This window comes from Zootoca vivipara, chromosome Z, assembly GCF_963506605.1.
Source record: "Zootoca vivipara chromosome Z, rZooViv1.1, whole genome shotgun sequence".
NCBI classification, from domain to species: Eukaryota; Metazoa; Chordata; class Lepidosauria; order Squamata; family Lacertidae; genus Zootoca; species Zootoca vivipara.
In genome coordinates this window covers 2256046-2269500 of record NC_083294.1, presented here as the reverse complement: position 1 = coordinate 2269500, position 13455 = coordinate 2256046, and the positions used below count along the sequence as shown (strand labels likewise).

Genomic DNA, 13455 nt, shown 5'->3' with positions numbered 1-13455 from the left:
CAGGGTGCCTGCCTGATGAATTTGTGGGGAGTGGCCGCCGAGATCACATAACACCGGTCTTGAAAGACCTGCATTGGCTTCCAGTACGTTTCCGAGCACAATTCAAAGTGTTGGTGTTGACCTTTAAAGCCCTAAATGGCCTCGGTCCAGTATACCTGAAGGAGCGTCTCCACCCCCATCATTCTGCCCGAACACTGAGGTCCAGCACCGAGAGCCTTCTGGCGGTTCCCTCGTTGCGAGAAGCCAAGTTACAAGGAACCAGGCAGAGGGCCTTCTCAGTGGTGGCGCCCGCCCTGTGGAACGCCCTCCCATCAGATGTCAAAGAGAAAAGCAGCTACCAGACTTTTAGAGGACATCTGAAGGCAGCCCTGTTTAGGGAAGCTTTTAATGTTTAATAAATTATTGTATTTTAATATTTCCGTTGGAAGCCGCCCAGAGTGGCTGGGGAGGCCCGGCCAGATGGGCGGGGTATAAATAAATAAATAAATAAATAAATAAATAAATAAATAATTGCCGCTCAGCCGGGAAGCTCACTGTGTGACCTTGGGCCATTCACTGCATCTCAGCCAAACCTGCCTCACAGGGTTGTTGTGGGGATTAAATGAGGGAAGGACCATGTACATCACCTCAAGCTGCTTGGGGAGAAGGTGAACTTTAAAAGTAAGTAAATAAAGTTAGTCAGTCAGTACAACCTAAGATTAAAAGCACATGTGCCATTCCACCCAGCATCCCTTGTGAATGCATTTCCTGGCCTGCCCTCTCTTTGCTGCTCCCTTGCCCTGGAGCAGCCACCAGCGATGTTACCTCTGTTTTGGTGTTTTCTTTCACCCACTTTTTAATGAGGCTCACTTTTGATTTCTCTCTCTCCTTCTCTAGGCACCAGGATGGAATGGGGTCCTGCAGTGAATACGTTAAGGTAGGAAACCAATTGCCACCCCCTCCATTTTTTGCATCCCTAAACTAGGGCCATCTCTAAACCAAATAATCTCTAAACCAGGTGAGAAGCATCTTTGACTCCCATCTCCATCTGCACCAACTTTTAAACACTTAAAAAAACACACCCAAAAGTTTGTTGAACAATGCGCATGCATGATTATTACCATTTATATCATTTGCATATGTGGGTCTGGTCATAATCACTCCTGCCCATAGGGATTATGGAGAAAGCTAGAGAGTTCCAGAAAAACATCTACTTCTGCTTCATTGACTACGCAAAAGCATTTGACTGTGTCGACCACAGCAAACTATGGCAAGTTCTTAAAGAAATGGGAGTGCCTGATCACCTCATCTGTCTCCTGAGAAATCTCTATGTGGGACAAGAAGCTACAGTTCATAGAATCATAGAGTTGGAAGAGGCCACAAGGGCCATCCAGTCCAACCCCCTGCCAAGCAGGAAACACCATCAAAACGTTCTTGACATATGCCTGTCAAGCCTCTGCTTAAAGACCTCCAAAGAAGGAGACTCCAACACACTCCTTGGTAGCAAATTCCACTGCCGAACAGCTCTTACTCTCAGGAAGTTCTTCCTAATGTTTAGGTAGAATCTTCTTTCTTGTAGTTTGAATCCATTGCTCCGTGTCCGCTTCTCTGGAGCAGCAGAAAACAACCTTTCTCCCTCCTCTATATGACATCCTTTTATATATTTGAACATGGCTATCATATCACCCCTTAACCTTCTCTTCTCCAGGCTAAACATACCCAGCTCCCTAAGCCGTTCCTCATAAGGCATTGTTTCCAAGCCTTTAACCATTTTGGTTGCCCTCTTCTGGACTGGATATGGAAAAACTGATTGGTTCAAAATTGGGAAAGGAGTACGACAAGGCTGTATATTGTCTCCCTGCTTATTTAACTTATATGCAGAATTCATAATGCGAAAGGCTGGACTGGATGAATCCCAAGCCGGAATTAAAATTGCCGGAAGAAATATCAACAACCTTAGATATGCTGATGACACAACCTTGATGGCAGAAAGTGAGGAGGAATTAAAGAACCTTTGAATGAGGGTGAAAGAGGAGAGTGCAAAAGATGGTCTGAAGCTCAACATAAAAAAAAAAACTAAGATCATGGCCACTAGTGGGCAGGCGCAAGGGTCTACAACCGGAGCGCTGGAAGGGCGCGCAGAGTCCCGCGCTGCTCCAGTGCCACGCCCCTCATCCCCGCTCACTCTCCCGCCGTCGCCCCAAGGGGCGGCCAGCACGGGAGGTAGGCGGTCCCAGAGGTGGAGTGGTGTGAAGGCGGCCCTGCCTGCCAGGTCCCTTCCCCAGCCTCAGGTGGGGTGGCGCGGGTGGTGGGGCATGCCGGCAGGCGCTCTCCTGCCTGCCTGCAGCCCTGGCGGTGTGTTGTCGCGCTCTTGCTCGCCGTGCTGGTGGAGAGGGAGGGCGCTGCTGGAGCCCTCACTCTCCCTTCTGGGCACGGCGGGCGGGCGGCGGGGCAAGCTGTCCAGTGCCCCCTCCATTTTGGCGCCCTAGGCAACTGCCTGGTTCGCCTTAATGGACGCTCCGGCCCTGCGCACGGAAACCTTCCCAACGTAGTGGTACCAGTTTACCTGCTTGTGATGGTGTGCTTTTGAATTGCTAGGATTGGCAGAAGCTGGGACAGCAACAGGGATTCGAACCGCTGACCTTCCAATCAGCAAGCCAAAGAGGCTCAGTGTTTTAGACCACAGTGCCACCCTCTCCCTTCATAAGCAACAGAGGAGGGGGCACAGGCTACAAATTCCTGTCTAGAAGGATCAGAAACCCTACAAGCTGTTAAATACAGGGGAAATAATTGATCCGCCAGGCCCAGGTCCCTCTGCTCCAGCCTCCGCTTCTGCTTCCAATTCTGGACTGCCCTCTGCTACAGCCTCTTCCTGCTCCCTAAAACTTGTTACCTCTTCAGCTTCTGGCACCTCCTCCCATTCTGCTCCCTCTTGTCCCTCCAGCCACTCATCACCATTGCACTCTCGGGCTCTGAGCCTTCATCCTCTTGGGGGTCTCTTGGAGGTTCCCCAGCTGGGTGCCTCCCATCACTCCCCATCATCCAGGCAGCCCATGACATTTGCATTTGTTCACCTGAGGTGGCAGTAAAGGTTGTGCTTACCCTTTTCTGTTGTGAATCGCCCTGGGATCTTCAGATGAAGGTTGGTGTACAAATTTAATAAATAATACTAATAATTTGTTTATGGCAACTTTCCCCAAGCTAGTGGCTTCTAGATCTTTTGGTCTGTAACTCCCATCATCCCTAGCTGGGATACCTGTGTTGTGCTGGCTGGGACTGTTGGGAATTTTAGTACAAAGTGTCTAGAGAGCACCAGCTTGGGAATAATAATTAATAATAATAATAATAATAATAATAATAATAATAATTTATACCCCGCCCATCTGGCTGGGTTTCCCCAACCACTCTGGGCGGCTTCCAACCGAATATTAAAAACAGTACAGCATCAAACATTAAAAACTTCCCTAAACAGGGCCGCCTTCAGTTGTCTTCTAAAAGTAAAATAGTTGCTTATTGCCTTGACATCTGTTGGGAGGGCGTTCCACAGGGCGGGTGCCACTACCGAGAAGGCCCTCTGTCTGGTTCCCTGTAACCTCACTTCTCTCAATGAGGGAACCACCAGAAGGCCCTCGGCACTGGACCTCAGTGTCCGGGCAGAATGATGGGGGTGGAGACACTCCTTCAGGTATACAGGACCAAGGCCGTTTAGGGCTTTAAAGGTCAGCACCAACACTTTGAATTGTGCTCGGAAACGTACTGGGAGCCAGTGTAGATCTCTCAGGATTGGTGTTATGTAGTCCCGGCGGCCACTCCCAGTCACTAGTCTAGCTGCCGCATTCTGGATTAATTGCAGTTTCCGGGTCACCTTCAAAGGTGGCCCTGGTAGAAGAAGAGGAGGAGGAGGAGGAGGAGGAGGAGGAGGAGGAGGAGGAGGAGGAGGAGGAGGAGTTTGGATTTGATATCCTGCTTTATCACTACCCTAAGGAGTCTCAAAGCGGCTAACAATCTCCTTTCCCTTCCTCTCCCACAACAAGCACTCTGTGAGGTGAGTGGGGCTGAGAGACTTCAAAGAAGTGTGATTAGCCCAAGGTCACCCAGTAGCTGCATGTGGAGGAGCAGAGACTCGAACCCAGTCCCCCAGATTACAAGACTACTGCTCTTAACCACTACACCCCACTGGTGTACAACAGGGTGTCAATGGAGGTGACCCCTGTGGCTTTTATAATGGCCCTGTTTGCTGAAGGCAAGCTTCAGCCCTTTCTCCAGCTGTCACATGGAAAGGAATGCAGATCTCCTCAAATCTATCATGAAGTTGCTGCTTATCCGCCAGCAAACTATTAACATTCCTGAGGGTTGGTTAGGAGCCCACAATGGCACTGGCTAAACTTTGATCCTGCTGTTTGCCTGTGTTGCTAAGTTTATTGCAGGTCAGCGTCCACTGAACGCTGTTTCTTGCATCCGAACTTCCAGTGTTACGTCCCAGGAATTGCTTGAAAATCCACCCAGAGGTTCAAAACATGTAGTCAGCTAGAAGAATCCTTTAGAAAAAGGTGCCTACCCTCTGATGTAAATACACCCCCCCACACACACACCATTTATAGGCCTTTTTAAAACTTAAAAAGTTCTAGCAAATAAATATTTAAACATATTTTGGGTTACAGGTAGGGAGCAAGGTGACCTATTCATTGAACATTCATCTTGATTTTTCTGCAGCTCGGTTAGAAGATGTTGCGCCGCAAAACAAATGTTATCACACACTTTCCAGTGCCTTTTACCATTACGGTACGTTCCTCATCGTCAAGTCCCAGACTCCAGACAAGTATTGCCTCAAAGGGAAAATACTGTACAGTGGTACCTCTACTTACGAATGTTTCTACTTACGAATGGAGCTCCATCCGCCATCTTGGATGCGGTTTAGATAGGATTTTTTCTACTTACGAATTTTTAGATAGGGTTGCTTCTACTTACGATTTTTTTTCTCTCAATGCATTCCTATGGTATTCGACTTACATATTTTTTCGACTTACGAATGTGTGTTCGGAACGCATTAAATTCGTAAGTAGAGGTACCACTGTATTAGCAACAGCCCAGCACTGCCCCCACTCCAATAACCAGATGCTAGTCTTACAGCAATATTAACAAAGCCAGAGAACAATTTCAGCTACTTCTTTTATTTGTATCTTGTATTTCCCACGTTATCATCACAAACAACTCTCTGTGGTAGTTAGGCTAAGATGGCCCCATTGATGCAGAACCACAATGCAAGTTTACTGGCTTATCATGGCTCACCATGAACCAACCATGCAGGCACAGAGTCCTTGCCAGTTGCTCTTCCGTGGGCTCCTGTTACACCTGAAGCAGGTTGTGGTTTGTTGCTTCCTAACAAGCCATGGCAATGACTTTACTGCACCGCTGCTTAAAGACTACAGTGTCAAGCAGTATATATTGTAAATTGTTGGAATAAATAACAGATGAACAATTGTTTAAGGCTGGCTAGCAGTTGTGGCTTTTCGGGGAGAAACAAGCTCAGGACCCCTGGTTCAGATGTAAAGGGAGCCAAAAGACCTGCGTCCTCCTAGCAGCCCTTTTTCTGCAGCTCCCCAAGGCCTATGTAGTTTAGCAGTGGCAGTGGCAGCAGCAGCAGCAATGGAAACTTTGATTTAATTTTTGTCTTTACCTCGTTGATTCTTTGCTGTTTCCTCATTGTGGAGCTCTTTCTTCAGTGTTCAGTGATTGCTTCCTGGAGGGCTTGTGCAGCTTGCTCCCTCCCTCTGCTCACCAGATACAGATCTGTAATATCCGTAAAATAGTTACCACACATGGGACCTGCAACAAAATGTTCTGCTGCCACCCAGCCAGCCAGCCACCCACCCACCCATACCCTCCTATGCAATACTATTATGCTGTCCACCTGCATCCTGCTCCCCCCCCCCCCCGCGAGTCAGCATTTCTTGGCCACTTGAACATACTCGGTCCTCATAAAGCTGTTGGGTTTCTTCTGTGTATTTATTTGTACTTCTGCAAACTTTGGAGTTCCTCCAAGCCTGTTGAAGCATTCACCTGCTGTGTGTGAGGTGCTGGTTTAACTACACGTGGAATGACACTCACAATCTTGATATTGGAAATAGGGGGAACAATAAGCAATAGAGAGAGGGCCTGTGCCACAAAGACCCTAGTCTAAATTTTATGCTGGTGAGGGAGAGACACGGGTACTGAGGGATGAGGGTGGAGGAAACATAGTGAGTTGCATGTACTTCACTCTGGCTGTATTTGGGAATCAAATATTACAGCAAAGGCTTTGCAGGGGGGAAAAAAACGTGTTTTGAGAAGGCACCTAAAGGAAGAGGGAGAAGTGGAACCCGTGCCTTTTGAGGTCCCTCAAAATTATGCACGTGCTTAGGTTATGTCCATTGTCTCCAGCTAGCTCATAGACCCTGCCTTTGCTCTTCCTTGTACATGATATTCACATCTCCTGCCTCGTGTGTTGGGGTCATTCTTTCATTAAAGCCCAATCCATGTGACTTAATGCTGCCTTTTCTCTCTCCCTCCCTCCCTCCCTCCCTCCCTCCCTCCCTCCCTCCCTCCCTCTTTCTTTGTGTTTTCTTTCCTTTTGTTCTTAAAGTCCAGATTCTCAAGCACAGCAGACACAGTACAGGCTGCTCCCAGGTCCTGTCATGTTAAATAACAGACTGGTTGGTGGGTCCCAGGAGGGTGGGGAGATGGGGTGGGGTGGGGTTTAGGAAGAGAGGAAGTGAGGAAAGCTGACATTTCTGAGTATTGAAACAAAAATAAAAAAAATTCCTTCCAGTAGCACCTTAGAGACCAACTAAGTTTGTCATTGGTATGAGCTTTTGTGTGCATGCACACTTCTGAGGATTGTACACAGGGGGAAATCTTATTCTGTGCCCAGAAAAATTCTGGCACTGTTCTGTAGCCTGAGTGAAACCAGACACAGCCTTTGACAGACAGGCAGGTTAATGGGTTGGGCATGGGTGCCCCCTTTTTGGGGTGGGCCTGTCCTTTTCCAACATTGGAATGTGCCTTTCCCCACAGGAACTGCCTCCACCTCTCCCCAGAAGTTCTGTATCTGTCTAGGGAAGAAGCACCCCACTCCTTACCAACCACTTACGACAAGGGAGGAGGTGGGATGCTTTTCAAACAGATGAATCACAATCAGATTCTTCCAGTCCAACATCTTTCTCCATCTTTCAGCCACCAGCTGTTCTGCCACCTCTCTGTCCCCATTAATGGTTGAAAGAAGACCTTGTGTTTGGAACTCACTAACAGAGCACACAGGCAATGACGTCCCCCATTGTTTGTCCCAGCATTCATGTATTTACTATATCCCACCCCCTGCCTTGCCTCCAAACAGCTCAGGTTAGTCCACCTGGTTCTTCCCCTGTCCCTCTTGTTTTATTCTTACTACCCTGAGAAGTATTTTAGGCTGAGACTGAGCATTTCTTTTGGAAATTCCACAGTAATAAAACAAATACCTGTAGTTGCAATAATACAAAAATAATCATCGCTATTACATTTCATTAATTCCATTCCATTTATAATTGACCCGCCTAACGACAAATAATTACACTTGCAACAAATAAAGGCTTGACATACCTTGCTTTGCATGTCATGCATCTATCTCATTTATTGGTTTCACCTTTTAAGTTGCGTTACTGAAATAAATGCGCTTCTTGACGATATTCTAATTTCCCAAGTTTCACCTGTATAAAAACCGTGGCTCCCAATCATGGCAAGAAGTAAAAAGGAAAATGCCCCATCCTGGCAATGTGTGCCAGTCATTTGTGAAAAGCAGAAGTCTTTGCTCAATCACCATCACCTGACACACACCATATAAAGATATGAGGTGGTGTCCATAATGGCAGCAACAGTAGTGACAATAAGCTCATTTACATAAAATTAGTACAGACTGTGGAACTCCAGTTTCCTTAAGTTGTTCACAAGAGTTGGTGGCAGCCACCAGCTTAGCTGACTTTCAGAGGGAAGAGGGGAGGTCTGCCAACAGGTATTAGCTATAAAACTAAATAGAACCTCCATGTTCGAAAAACAATATACCTGTGAAGACTGTCCTCCCACGGACAACAGCAAAGTTGTTTTCAGCCAAGTCCTACTCAGAGCAGAGCTGCTGAAATGAATGAACCTAAGTTAGCCAACTCCACTAAGGGTCTACTCATGAGAAGGACTAACATTGAATAACAGCCTGTGGGAGAGCTGTTGACCACCTCCTGTTTGTGGGCTTCCCAGAAGCATCTCTTTGATAATGGTGGGAAACAGGTTTCTGGGCCGAGTGGGCCTTCATTCTTTCTGACTCTTGTTCTGCAAAGAATTTTTTGTTCTGCAAAGACTATCTTCTATTTTTAGCACAGATGACCCAGCCATAGCTGCCAAGTTCTCCCCTTTTTTTATGGGAAATTCCCTTATGCTGAATAGGCTTCCTCGCGAGAAAAGGGAAAACTTGGCAGCTATGGACCCAGCACTGACTATAACAGGTTCCATTCCCTACAGCTGTCTGAATATTAATATTCCTTTCTGAACCCCTCGGGCATCTGGCTGGTCCCTTGTGAAAACCATACTGGTCTTCTGGGTGCTGAACATGAAAAAAGTATACAAACCAGACACTCTCCTTCCATCTCTCTTTCAGGTGTTTGCAGTGTCCCCTGGGGAATTGCACTTGACTTGTTTGAATTAATCACATAAGGGAATGAGCAGTACTATTCAGATATTAACTGTGCCGTACATGGCTCTAGCACTGGAATTTGTGGGTGCCCAGCCCTTCCATGGGCAATGTTGTGGGTGCTCAGGCACCCAGGGCCCCAGGGAGCTGGCACCTATGGGGGTGGGGGTGGTGAAGCAGCTCCTGGAAAGGGGAAAGGCAAGACAGAGCAGCTTCATGCTCCAATGAAGAGCAGCCCTATCTCCTGCAACTGCAGGTGCTTTGCCCCAAACAAATAGCATATGGTTGTGAGACTGATTTGGTTTCGCTCATCATCATCATCATCATCATCATCAACACTTTTTGTACTCTGCCTTTCCGTACACTCAAAGCAACTCGCAACATGAAGAAAATGTAAATCTCCCACTATGTTTCATTACCTGTGTTGTGTTCTGATCTAGGTATGTGACACACTGTTTCTATGCTAGATTCAGGTAGGTAGCCGTGTTGGTTTGATGCAGTTGAAATATATATATATATATATATATATATATATATATAGTCCAGTAGCACCTTAGAGACCAGCTACATTTGTTCTTGGTATAAGCTTTTGTGTGTATCTGAAGAAGTGTGCATGCACACGAAAGCTTATACCTCGAACAAACTTAGTTGGTCTTTAAAGTGCTACTGGACAATTTTATTTTTTATTTTTAAATATTTTCTTTCTATGCCAATAAAGGAGACTGATTGATTGATTGATTGACCAGGAACAAGACCAAAATAGCACCATTGGTTAGACTCGTGGTACTGATAATGCCAAAATTTTAAGTTTGACCCCCGTAAGGGACAGCTGCATATCCCTCTATTGCAGGGGGTTGAACTACTAGAAGGTCCTCAGGGTCCCTGTCATAGTGGATAGTTCAATAAAGTTGTCAACTGAGTGTGCAGCTACTGTGAAAGGGGCAAGTTCCATGTTAGAGGTAGTTAGGAAAAGAACTGAAAATCAAATGACCAGTATCGTAATGCCCTTACAGTCATACCTCATGATACATCCACTTAATGTTGTGTCTTTTCAGGTTACGGACGCGCCGAACCTGGAAGTCCCGGAACGGGTTACTTCCGGGTTTGGCACGTCCATAGCCTGCGCGCATGTGCAGAAGCGCTACATTGCATCATGCGTGTGCACAAATGCGGTGCTTCATGTTGCGGCGGCCTTTTCATGTTGCGAACGGGCCACTGGAACGGATCCCGTTCGCAACATGAGGTACCGCTGTATACAAATCTATGGTGTGACTGCATTAAGGATTTAAGTTTTTCTAAAAAGGGAACAAAGAGAAAAGATATTAGAGCCTGGTGCAAAATCCCAGGGACTCAACCCCTCCCCCCTTGGACACCCCCTAACAATGTCCATGGCCCTATCAAGATAGGCTGAAGCCAAGTTTGTAGAGAGCAGCAAAATAAGGAACAGGCAGATCTGATTCCCTTGGTCTCAGTATACCAGGAAGGCCCCACTGAAATCAACAAGGGCCCCACTGAAATTCATTGTTCAGAAAATGTTATTTTCTCACAAAGGAGCATCAGTTAGAGAATAGAGGCTACAAACACACATGTACCTTACTTGAGCTTATTGGAAGTTCCCAGCAGAATCAAGAGATGATGGAATTGGCAATATGTGCAAGGGATTGGAAAACTAAAGAAGTACTGTACAGTACATTGATGCGTGCGCATGATGCATTATGCAGCACCGACAGAAGCTACTCAAGGGCAAACCTAGGATAACCCCCGCATTAAGTTTAATGCCTGACATTATGCATGGAATTTTAAGATTGCAAACTTCATCCAGCTTGGAGTCACAGAAGTTTTTGCATCTGCTGCCAAAAAGCAGGTGATGATGTGCTTACTAGAAGATTGGCACCCCCAATGAATCTGGCAGGACAAGCCTCATAGTTGGCAGAGGACAAGCCTCATAGTTAAGACGACGAGAGCTTAAAGCTGTGAAAGCGGGGTAGTAAGAGTTTGTCCCTCCCTATACATCGCGGCCTTCTGCCCAGCAGGATAAATAAGATGGGGAGTGTTGATGGCAAGTTTCTTGGGATAGGCTTCCCAGACTCTCGCCATTTTTCAGGTGGGGTTCGAGCACATTTGGCATGTGCAGTTAAAGTGGATTTGGCACTCCTGTGCAACAAACTAGAAAACTCAAAGAAAAAAAGGGGGGGGAGAAATGAATCTGAGAGGGCCAGGATGTCGCGAGTTGTTTAAAGCAGAAAAGTCTCTCAACCTGGCGCCAAAAGGATGGCAAAGGTGGTGCAAGGTAAGCATCCCTGGGAACCAAGGAGCCATGACTGAAAAGCCCCTCTGGGTAGCTGCCACACTTTGTTTGGCAGGGGCACCCAGACCTATGAAGGAGATCTTAAGGTTTGGCTAATCCCCCTTTAAAGCTGTTAAGCTAATGGCCCTCACAAACAGTGGTGCAGTGTGGTAATTTTAGACTCTGGAAATCTGTTTTGAATGCAGGCTCCAGGTTCAGTCCCTGCCATCTGGTAGACGGGCCAATGATCTGACTCAGTACAAAGCAGCTTCCTGTGTTTTAATGATGGTCATGGGTTCATTTGCTTCCCAATGTGACAGCTCTGCTGATTTTTTTTTGGGGGGGGGGCTCTTGCTCATTCTGCTGAGTGGGGCTCTGGAGACCTGCCCCCAAATCCTTTCCATAGACTTATCCATACTTACCTTTTCAAGGCTCATTCCAGGCATAGGTCGGTACTTAAAAAGTTCCTTGTGGATGGTTTTTCTTCCCTTCTTTTCTTTTTTTTGCCCCAGGGCTTTCCCCATGGAAACTTGTTCTTTAGTACTCAATAGGAGCAAATGTCAATTCGGGTTTTCTGAACTTTAAATAGCGGGGCTTTTTGTTTTTGTGAGGAAAGGTAAGTGTGGATAAAGCTTCGCTTCACAACACGCTGGAATAGTGCATTCCATGTTGGCAAGTAGGCTCTCTCAGTTGCTGCACCCCAAAATGTGAGAAATGTTGTCTCTCCTAAATCAATTACAACTTTGCTAAAAAAGATGCCAGGTGCAAAATATTGGATGCTGTCACTGTTTACACATGCCATGCAACAGTAGGCCTTCAGCAGCCTCTGCCATGTGGCAGCCGGGGTCTGGCAGGTGCACCTCATAGTGACTGCCTGGGGTGGCTTATGCGGTTGGGCAGGCTCTGGTTGGCAAGGAAGGCAACAGTCCTCTCTCATTGATGGTGGCAATCAGAGATACACTGAGATTCAGTAAACTTGAAGATCCATTTAGGTATCTGACAGGCCTCTCCTCTCTGTGGATATGCCATTTGATAAGGCAGTGCTGGGCTTGAGGAATCCAAAGTCTGACTTGGTAAATTCCAGCTGCTTCAGTTTAACTCAGCCCTTTGTTCATAACTCTGAGGACCATGTCTTGCCCAGGACATCTACCAAGGAGTGTGGTGGAGTCTCCTTCTTTGGAGGTCTTTAAGCAGAGGCTTGACAGGCATATGTCAAGAATGCTTTGATGGTGTTTCCTGCTTGGCAGGGGGTTGGACTGGATGGCCCTTGGGGTCCCTCCCAACTCTACGATTCTAGGATTCTATCTTGCTGCTCAAGGCAAAATGCCAGATGCTGCCACCTCCCCCTTCCACACATGGAAGCTGACCAGACTGGCAGTCGAAACGGAGGCTTAGTCACACCTGATTTTTAGCACTGCATCAGAACAAATGGCAACTGGGTTTTCTGTGGATTGCAGTTTGTTACAATCTATAGGTAAAGAATGAGTTTTCCAGGGGGGAAGCAGTAGAGCAAAGGCAAAACTGCTCGGACCTGTGTCCAGAAGGTGCAGGACAAGTGGACATGTGGATGAGCCCTTGCTTCCCCATTCTCATATCGGGTGTCTCCAATGACACCTGAGGACGGGAGCCTAGTTTAGGGGGTGCAGGACAAGCCAGGTGGAAGTCACAACTCCACCCAGGACACCTTACTCTCCAGTATCCACTGACAGAGGCAACTGCTTTCCTCTGCCTAATGATAAGGCTGGTCCTGAGGAGGACTGTAATCTAACTTTATTGGGAAACAGCTGTGGCTCAGTGCAGAGCACCTGTTTTTCTTGCACAAGGCCCCAGGTTCAATCCCAGACACCTCCAGGTAGGGCCAGAAGCACCCTCTACCTGGAACCTTGCCTGCTTGGCTTATGTTGTTTTAAAAACCTGCCTCTAGGCCCTCAACCATTGAAATGAATGACCCTAAATTAGCCATGTTCATAAACTTCAGGTGTGTGTGGCATTCTGTGTTGCTCATACACACACAGCCCTGCAATCTAGGCATTTGAGAAGCAGGTTTAAAACCACACATTAATAAAAGTTGGGCTGGAGATCAGTGACAGCAGGAAAAACGCAGTCCCACATTAAAGGCCGAGGGGAACCCTTTGAACTGCTTTGGAGGGTCTGTCCCATCATTCATCCCTGCACTCCTGCCCTCCAGGAGAGGGAAGGCGCTGGGCTGGGTGGCTGGGCTCCCTCCCCTCCCTCTTCCCAGCCCCGCCCCCACGACAAGGGATGAGGTAATCTGGGAAGCCGCCGCGGCTGAAGTTAAAGCCCAGCCGCGGGAGCGATTGGAGCATCAGCCGGTTGCGCTGAAGCTGCGGCTCGTGTTGGTGCTTCGGATCTCCGACGGAGGAGCCATGACGGACCGCTGCAGCCTCTGGAGCGCCCTTTCTGCAGCCGCCTGCTGCTTCTACCGGGGGTCTTTCATGCAAGTGCAGGTGAGCGGAGCCCCACAACCGCCCGCCCG

General features: G+C 47.5%; 1 protein-coding gene across 3 annotated transcripts in view; it reads left to right on the top strand.

Annotated features, from left to right (window-relative positions):
* Positions 1-13455, top strand: part of SH2D3C (SH2 domain containing 3C) — a 72014-nt gene that overhangs the window by 26855 nt on the left and 31704 nt on the right. For 2 of the 3 annotated variants that reach the window (XM_060270587.1, XM_060270588.1), the window contains one exon: positions 877-916. In XM_060270587.1, coding sequence (XP_060126570.1) covers positions 877-916 — 40 coding nt within the window. Of the gene's footprint in view, positions 1-876; positions 917-9240; positions 13427-13455 lie in introns of those variants that run through there. The other variant, XM_035102309.2, reaches the window with a different exon arrangement.